We start from the raw sequence: 9,525 nt of genomic DNA on the forward strand, positions 1-9,525 counted from the left end.
ATATATATATATAGGTTTAAAAACTTACCTTGCTGAAATGTGTTGAATCAGTTTCATTAATCTTTGGCACAACTCTAAAATAAAAATGGAAAATTATGAAAGTGTATTATTTATACTAATATTATAAGGATGAAGAGTTTGTTTGTTTATTTGTTTGAACGCATTCATCTCAAGAACTACTAGTCCGATTTGAAAAATTCTTTAAGTGTTAGATAGCCCATTTATTGAGGAAGGCTATATATGAACCACAAGCAAAGCCGGGGCAGACCGCTAGTTTATCCATAATGATGAAGTTTAATATTACCACAATAAAAAAAATATTACCAAGGGATATGTTAAAATATCCATTACCTACTGAGAAAAATATCATCGACCAAAAGTCATATTAATGATGAAGAGAGATCCAGCTGCGTTTATATATTAGTCTTTAATAAAACATGATATCTCAAAAAGAGAAAAAGGTGAATCAAAAAATAAGTTGTAATTTTGAACATATTATATGTACTTACTCCACAAGATCATCTGGCTCTAATATTGCTAGCGACTCGGCGCTCGGCAACAAATATCCCCGCGAGCGCAACCAGAACTGGCCGCGCAGAGCGAACAGGTCCCGCAGCCGCTGCTCCAGCCATCGCACGCGTCGTCGCTTCCACACTAACACATAGCAGCGAGCACGCTCGTCACTGAAGTAATTTTGGAGGCATACTCGCACCCGGTATTTTAATTTCATACTTTTTTCATTCGTATCATCATCTATTGAATTTTTATCCGAAACAGAGTTTTCTGGGCCGCTACACACAGACATTATTATTATATTAAATGCCTAGAATAATTAAGAGTAATATAGGTTTATATGTGGTCCCTTGGTTTCTCTCCAAAAACTGGGGGTTTGATATTTGTATTTCAAGTCAGGTATAACAGGAAATACGTGTTCATTCGCAGTTAGTATACTACTCTTTGCATTTGTTCACTCTTGACTTTGGTTAATGTAGTACTTGATACAAATCTGTGCTCCAATCTCTAGAGAAAGGATTACACAGTATAAACTATGACGCTATGACTGTGCTACAACTTAGAAGGATCTTTTTGAGCTAGGCGAATTTTTGAACCAATGGCAATGCTGTCATCTTGTAAAACGTCTTATGATGACACATCGTTGCGTGTGTTACCATTCAAAAGCATATTAGAATACTAGCTACTCATAAGAGTACTATAAGTATTATAAAAATAGTACTGTACTTGTGTGTTAGGTAATTGTAGCTGTTGTTTGATGCAGCTATGATGCTTACTTATTTATAGTAATTTAACATATTTATCTAACACTAGTCTACACACGAAGTATATTTCGTACTCTATGGTCGTCACTATCTGAAGAAGGTTTCCTGAAAACTAGAGTAACGGTCAAAGAGCAGATTAATAATAAGGATATTTTCAGAAAAATTTTGAATCAATTTTTTTCTATTCTTTCAAAATTTCTCATTTATAAAGCATTTCAATGTTATAAAACAAAAACTAAAAAATTTTTATGTCATAATCAGCAATGGAGCTGGTGGGTCGCCTGATGGGAAGCGCTGCCACCGCCCATAAACATTTGGAGAAGGGTAAGGTCAATTGCAGACCTTACGCCTCTACAAATGTATTGCCGACTTTAAATCTGGAAGGGCTTAAGAAAGGATTGATGAAAGGAATAAAGAAAAGGACTGGGAAGGGTAAGGAAAAGGATATGGGCCTCCGGCTCCCCCACTCACCGTTCGAAACACATACAGAAAACCGGCGTGAAATATAGCATGCTATTATTTCACGCCGGTTTTCTGTGGGGGTGTGTTACTTCCCCGGTGCCCGCTGGCCCAATTCGTGCCGAAGCGTGCTCGACTTCCGCAATAAAAATTAGAATTTTTATTTGAAAAAATTTCTAAAAATGCTAATTCACTCACTCGGGTTTAGGTAGATTGCTTTTTGTATGCAATGTTTATACATGCGCTCATGCATGATGTTCGAACCAAGTGAGCGCTTCAACAATTTAGGTCCTTCATAATACATTATTCTAATTTACAAAATTACGTAATATACTAGGTTAAGTTGGCTTAGTAACATCCTTCCTACTATAATAATTAATAATATTTATAATTAATAATTTAATAATCCTACTAACCTACTTATCCTACTAATCCTACTAGTCCTACTAATATTATAAATGCGAAAGTTTGTAAGGATGTGTGTGTGTTTGTTGCTCTTTCACGCAAAGACTACTGAACAAAACAAAGATTGCAATGAAATTTGGTACGTAGACAGCTGGACAACTGGAATAACATATAGGCAACTTTTTATCCCGATATTCCTACGGGATACGGACTTACACGGGTGAAACCGCGGGGCGCAGCTAGTAAGATATAAGTAAAAAACTATAAATGCTCAATACAATGCTTTTGGTGTTGTCGAAATAGAGCCGACCTTTTGAAAGTTTCATTTCTTTGAAAAACTTGACAAAATTAAGAAAAACTGCAATTACATTATGTTATTTTTAATGTTATTTTATAGAAGACTAGCAGTTCGCCCCGGCTTCACCCGTGGTACATATATAGCCTATGTCACTCTGCAAAGTTGTAGCTTACTAATGCTGAAAGAATTTTTAAAATCAGTCCAGTACTTTTTGAGTTTATCCATTACAAAGAAACAAAAATACAAATTCTTCCTCTTATATTAATTTAGATGTAGATAGTGTAGAAGTGTAGATAAATAATTCGACTCTATGAAAGATATATTTAATATAAAATGAATTTTGTATAGAACATATATTCACATATTCTGTGTTGTGTTCAACTGTGTTACAAGAGGAAAAAGGATAAAATGCCAGGGATGATGCTAGCATTTTCCTTAGTTAGCCAATGAAAACGGCCGATAGTCCTGTTAATTGTGATTGATTCTATCCTTAAATCTTATTTATCTTTAGTAAGCTGCATTCTAGGAATCTTAGCATGTTAGTTTTCTGTATCTGCCTCTACAGTCCTTTCAAGACACACTCTCACTTGTAGGGAGCACTTTATTGTGGTTTATCATGACTTTCACTTACATTATATCTATTTTAAGGAAGCTAGTAGCCTTTATTGAATTACTCAATAATGTTAAAAGCTGATAATTTTTCTCACTGATGAATTCTAGATTATAAATCGTGTCATGTAGGTATATGTGAACCTTAATTCACACATTTTTGGAACAGCCTTTGAATTTAATGTGATGATAATGACAAGTAAATCTTACTCATGACTCATCTATATATGATGGTGATGTTGTAGAACTGTACTTAACACCAACTTCATCGTCATAAATATTTTCATGTAAAACATTTTCAGATGTTTGATTGATCTTTACAGAATCTCGATGTAATAGTCCTAATTGCCCCTCCATTAAGATTTCAGCAATTGCTTTTTTAGCAAAAATTTGTTGAGTCGGTTCCATTTTTTTTAAGTCAGCTGCACAGGCCATAGCCCAGTGCTTATAATCATCAGATTTTTCTTTCAGATGTTTGCACGCCAGGTCCATCAATTCTTCCAGCTTCTGCAATTTGACAGCTTTTTTCTTCTGGCTGCCAAACAGTGGGGAGTTCTGGGTGACATTCACAGCTGAAGTGGAACATTCCTATAAAAACACAATTTTTTGTAAAACACATTTTCATTTATAATGATTAATGCATAATTTATAGATTAGTAGAGATAACACAAATACAAATAAATCTTTAACTTTTTTCTTTAAAGAGATAACATTATTGTTTTGAATCAATGGATAAGGCATTGGCAGTTTCTTTAATAAACATAACTTGCTGTAGAATCAGTAGCAAAATAAAAGACAAGAAATATGGGATATTACAATTTACCACCCAAGTGTTCCCAAGTGTTCTCTTAAATCTCAAAATGTGGACTTGTATGACAGCTTTCACAGGGGATCACAGCCTCACAGAAGATAGTAGAGTGTATCTACTAGTTTAAGTTAAGCGGGGAGTTGGAAGTCCATATCCTTTTTGTCACCCTTCCCATTCCTTAATTCCCACCTTGTACAAATGAGATTATGGGTTAAGAGAAAGTCCCTAAATCCTTAGTTCAAATGATCTAATGTTCATACCCTTCTCCTTCCACCTACTTTTTTACACTGAACCCTCACAAAGTAAGAGCAAACTAAAAAGTGATAGTAAGTTGTACACTTAGAAACTGCAACAGCTTACACTTACATATTTCTCATTTTCCTCCATGTCCATAGATAAATTCCTACATTCCAAATCTATTGATTGAGATTCCGATGTGCTCTCTTGTTCTTCCAAAAATCGCATTTCATTGTAATAGTATAGAGTGGGTTCATAAACATCATCACCAGTTTTAAGAGATTGAAGATGTTTCTTAAGTTCTTTGCGGTAACATGTTCTTAGTGAATTAAGTTTTCTTTTTACATCCTCCTTCGTAGCATTTGGATACCTTTCCCTAAATTTATTAACCAACATATCATAGGCCATGCTTTTCTTTTTACGGTCATGATATTCTTTGCTCTTCATGTTCCATAAACTAGGTAATTCACGATAGAAACGAATGCATTCAATAAGGAATTTTCTTTCGCCGTCTGCTAGAGTTTTATTAAACATATTTTCTGTCATATAAAAAGCTTTAGGTCTTCAGATTACTATAATGATAGATGAGTCTTTTTCCAACCTTTTAGTTTACGGTATACAATAAACTGCCTCAATAATTTATAAGATTTTATAGATTAAAACATATGCATGTACTTCATAACGTGGTTTATAATAAAATTTATTTATTTACAAATTTATTATGTACTAATATCATTGTGTATATAAGTATCGTACTTTTTCATTGAGCTGTAAACTATATACTTTTTCTTTTATTGACATTGACACATATGTTTGACATCTGCATTTTGCATTCTGCACTCATAATCACAGATTAAGAACTAATTACTGCTCATAGTCAGTATAGGTAATACGGTATATATAATTATGTAGCATAGATTATACAATTTACCAGTATACAGTGAACTAATTTCCTAACTTAGCACACTATACGCTTCGATATCTCAAGCCGTTCTTCCTTAACTCATATTCAAGGGTTTTATGGATTCGAGGGTTTAATGTGGATTCGAGTTTTAGGAGGGTATAAATTGGGTCATCTTACACCGGGGAAATACCACATCCCCAGCAGAAACCGGCGTTAAATAGATCCACGCTATTGTGCTTCGCACAGTGAGTGCACGAGCCGGACGGTCCGTCTTCTTTTTTTATGTCATAGTGGGCAATGGAGCTAAGGGCGGAGTAAGGAGAAGGATGTAGGCCTCCCCCACTCACCGTACAAAAAACAATAGCATGCTATTATTTCACACCGGTTTTCTTAGGGTGTGTAATACTTCCCCGGTGCGAGCTGGCCCAATTCGTGCCGAAGCATGCTCGACTCCCAAATAACAGACCTCTGTCCTTTTCCTTACTTTTCCCAGTACCTACTTTTCTGTCGACAATAATTTCCTTATACCTTAAAAGGAGATCGCTTACAGCTAGGCTAACTGAGCTCAGTTGTCCGCTTTGATGTTTATAAAGGAGAGAGTAATTACATTTCTCCCAATCAAGCATGTCAACACTTAATTCGCCGTCTACTTTACAACAGTTAGACCTGTGGCCTACTTTATCAAAAAAAAAAAGAATAATCCGTTGCTCTAAGTAACTCATAATGTCTATTATATTATTGATTTACATAGTACCAAAATTTAGAACGGTGTGATCAAGTCTCCCTATATACAGTACCTATTATATCTATTGAAGTCTCTGATTTATATATTTTTGCACAATTTGCCACTATTCGGTTCTAAAGAGGATACACGCTTAAACATATATACACTTATTTATCGAGATCAATTAAAGTGTAGATGTACATAAAACAAAGGGAGACATACACAATATGAAAATAAATAACATTTAAATGAGTTCTTTAAGGCAGATATAAATTACACAAGCGGATATTAATTTTGTCAAACAATTTAAAAGTATATTCAAAATATTAAAAGAAAATAATGCTACAATTTTAGTTTTTTGGTTACAATAAAGATAGAAGAGGAACACTAAGCATTGACAAGGTAGAATAAACTTATTTTTATGGATCGAGAGATATCTTGAGGGAATGGTCTTATGAATAGTAGATGGAACAGTTGATCATATAAAATATGATTATGAATCATTATATATAATGAATCAGTGTGCCCTTTCTAGGTTTTCTTAAGAATGCCGAGTTGCCCCTTAATAGAAAACGAAGGTGGCAACACTGTTTATTCGGTTATAAATTGAAAATTTTTAGTTTTGACTTTTGACATATCGCCCATCGCTATAGGATTTGTTTCGTTTGACGCTTACAGTAATAATTATTTTTCCAAACATAAATCGAAACGTCAGTCAACGGTGAACATCTTTTCTTCACATAAATATTAAGTACCAAAATGTTCTCTATTTAAATATTGAAATTGTACGACGTCGACCGTTCACCGTAGTTTAACGACTACTGTTGAACCTGTACCTCGGGTGTTTTGTCGTGCAGCAATTTCAATGTGAAATCCATAGGAAATATACGTTCTAACTTTTGCTGAAATCAAATTATCAAACGAAATGATCTACTTGACGCGACGCTGAGCGTCGCCAGACATCTTAAACCGAACAGACGCTAAGTGCAGTTTTAACAGAGCGACTGCTAAGTGCTAGAAGATGTCGAATGTGGAGAATGTGTGCCCGCAAGTGCTGCGCGGGGTAGCGCGCGAGTTGCGGCGGCTGGCTGCTAACCCGCCCGCCGGCATAAAATTGGTGCTGCGGGACGATGATCTTACCGATGTTGTCGCTCTGATGGACGGACCTGGTATGCTTCATCGTTTAGTATGATATTTCTTTGCTATGCTACATACTACATATCAAACAATAGAATAGAGAAACAAGCAGTTTCTTGGTAAATAATGAACATTTTGTCACTAACTTGTTGAGCTATCTTGAGCACTTTATTTTTTTTAATTTATTATAATTAAGTGTAGTGTAGAAAGCTTTAAGCTAAAGGATAGTGTTTGGTGATTGTGCATACAATGAATGAATGGAATAAACAATTTAGCTATTGGGCTAGGAAGCTGCTAATTAATAAATATAACTTTTGAAAAAAATAGAGGCCTACCACAAAGATTGATTCTGGGGCCAATTTTGTTTGTATTTTATAGTGCACATAATGTTAATTTGAACAAAAATTGCAAATATCACATGTACACAGATAACTTTTAAACTATATTTCCCATAAATCAACTAATTGAGAGTTGTGTCAACACAACCTCTGAAGGAATCTTGCTAGGTGATGGTATGCATTTTTAGGACCACATGCTGGTAGTAACTAGGAACTGGTTTTGCAGACTTGAAATTTTATATCATGTACAAGATTTTCTAAGTGAAGACTTATGCATTAGGTGTTATGCCGATGCACTTTATGGGCTTGTCCCATTATTGTCAAAAACAAGCAGGTAATTGAAATGGTACATAATGCTTGTGCGCATTTCTGCCATTGTATATTTGGAGGAGTTTAAATTATTCCATTTCTCAACAAATCCAACTCGCTGTTTATGACTGTTCGGTGAGAACTCCATTTTATCATACTTTTGTTTCGTGTTGGTTCGATATGGTAAATCTGCATGCTTGTTGTACCACAAACTCGATTGGGTCAACATTTTTTTGCTAATTTTGGAAGTAGTAGGGTATTGTAGCATTTTTCAGCATCATTTCATGTTAGCTTCCAATATGTTGCTCAGTGGTGTATTTTTTTTAAATCTCCTTTTGACCTGCAATCTGCCTCATTAAAACATTAAGCTTGTATGTATGAATTAGATTTTTGGCATGTATGGTATATGCCCAATATCATATCCATATTAATTTTTGGGACAGGTCTATTTAGGTCTACTTTCTACTGTGAAAGGAGGTCCTGACAGGGCTCTCCTTTAATGCGTTTAAAAGTGCGAGTGGCTTCCATTCTATGAAATTCTTCTATGGGTTCTTCTCTACAAAGGTTGATTGCTGAAGCCTCTGCGTAATGTCAGCAATCGACTTTACGCCTCACAAATTTTCATGTATGGTGGTAGCGCTTTCCATCAGAAGACCCACCAGCTCCGTTGACAAAAAAAAAAAAATAAAAACATTTTAATAATAGGATCTTGTTTTAACATTTTGGTAGGGAATCTTAAAGAAACTTTAAGAAATGTTGTATGTAAATAACAAAAAAATTTGCCATCTTTTACCTTATACGAGTAGCACCATATAGTGTATAGCGTGTGTCACGCCTCTATATCTTTATACAGTGGACCCTCGATATAACGCGCCTTTGGGGCGGTGAGCATGACCCGCGTTATAAGTTAAACCGCGTTATATCGAGATACGTAGCTGCCGCGATGGCGATGGCAACCCAGTTGCATATATAGGTACACGAATTATCTAGTAAAATAAAACGAATGTATTTATTCATAAATTTGTATTTATTTTTTTACATTAACATACAATATGACATAATAGCCGCCCATTTTATAACAGTTTACACTGCTGTTATTGCTTCTGTTAATGTTGGTACGTCAGCTTTGTTACTCGCACTTTCTGTATCGTCGTCTATATCATCTTGGCCCTTTTCATCGCCGCAAACACATTCAATAATCATCAGATCAGTCATTTTTTCACATATATCTTCTACAGAATTCACATATAACCATTGAGTTTAAATATCGTTTGTTAAATCCGGCTCATCTAATATTTCCCGAATTCTGGAAACTTCAGTATCAGTAAATATCTTGTCTGAATCTGTAGCATCTGAATGTGATGGAAGATTATCAAGATCCATAAGATCTTTAGGTTCATTCAATTTTTTCCAGCAGTTTCTAAGTGTCAGAAGTTATAGTCTGCCAGGCAAGTCCAATACTATAGGACACATCTTTGAGATCCATATTTTTTAAAAAAGCACTAACTTCTGTGTCTGACGCTAATAATGACGTAATCATTTCTCTTCTATAATTTGATTTGAAAGCACTAATTATGCCTTGGTCTAAGGGTTGTATTAGAGCAGTAGTATTTTTTGGTAGAACGCGCGAAACAGTGGGCGGTTAGTAGCACCCACGTTATAACCGAATGCGCGTGTATAACGAGCAGCTACTAGGTTTATCAGAACAGTTTTGTGTCGAAGTGCAAGTCTTTAAAGTATAGCACATAATTTTCTTGAATAATGCCGCTACTTACAAGTATGAACTTTCAGTAGATGCTAAGTAAGCATCTACTATTATAATAATAGATGTATATATAAAAATAGATGACAAGAAGCGTGAGCGAGCCCAACTGTAACACCTGGTCAGAATATTTAATTTTGATAAAAATAAAACAAATGAATGACAAATGAAGTTTTGACCTATTAGTCCGGTCAATTTAGACATTTGACCCACGACAAATTCAGGGGAAGCTGAAAATTCTTAAAATTGTTTAAATTA

At 34.9% G+C, this 9,525-nt stretch overlaps 2 protein-coding genes across 3 annotated transcripts in view; both read right to left on the reverse strand.

Annotated features, from left to right (window-relative positions):
• The window catches only part of LOC119834807, a 3,397-nt gene extending 2,253 nt beyond the window's left edge, over positions 1 to 1,144 (reverse strand). Inside the window, exons 1-2 of the mRNA XM_038359317.1 lie at positions 510 to 1,144; positions 29 to 74 (exon numbers count right to left, since the gene is read on the reverse strand). Coding sequence (XP_038215245.1) covers positions 29 to 74; positions 510 to 805 — 342 coding nt within the window. The 5' untranslated portion in view covers positions 806 to 1,144. The remainder of the gene's footprint in view (positions 1 to 28; positions 75 to 509) is intronic.
• A 1,887-nt stretch (positions 1,145 to 3,031) lies between these two features.
• LOC119835251 lies at positions 3,032 to 4,915 on the reverse strand. 2 transcript variants are annotated; one of them, XM_038359969.1, is made up of 2 exons: positions 4,223 to 4,915; positions 3,032 to 3,636 (listed from the first exon to the last, which is right to left on the reverse strand). In XM_038359969.1, the coding sequence occupies exons 1-2, from the start codon at positions 4,637 to 4,639 to the stop codon at positions 3,259 to 3,261; spliced, it is 795 nt and encodes a 264-aa protein (XP_038215897.1). In that variant the 5' UTR covers positions 4,640 to 4,915; the 3' UTR covers positions 3,032 to 3,258. The 2 variants fall into 2 exon arrangements, with proteins under 2 accessions (XP_038215897.1, XP_038215896.1); XM_038359968.1 differs by having other exon boundaries at positions 4,217 to 4,912.
• Between the last annotated feature and the right edge of the window lie 4,610 nt (positions 4,916 to 9,525).

This window comes from Zerene cesonia, chromosome 20 (assembly GCF_012273895.1).
Source record: "Zerene cesonia ecotype Mississippi chromosome 20, Zerene_cesonia_1.1, whole genome shotgun sequence".
In the NCBI taxonomy this organism is placed as follows: Eukaryota; Metazoa; Arthropoda; class Insecta; order Lepidoptera; family Pieridae; genus Zerene; species Zerene cesonia.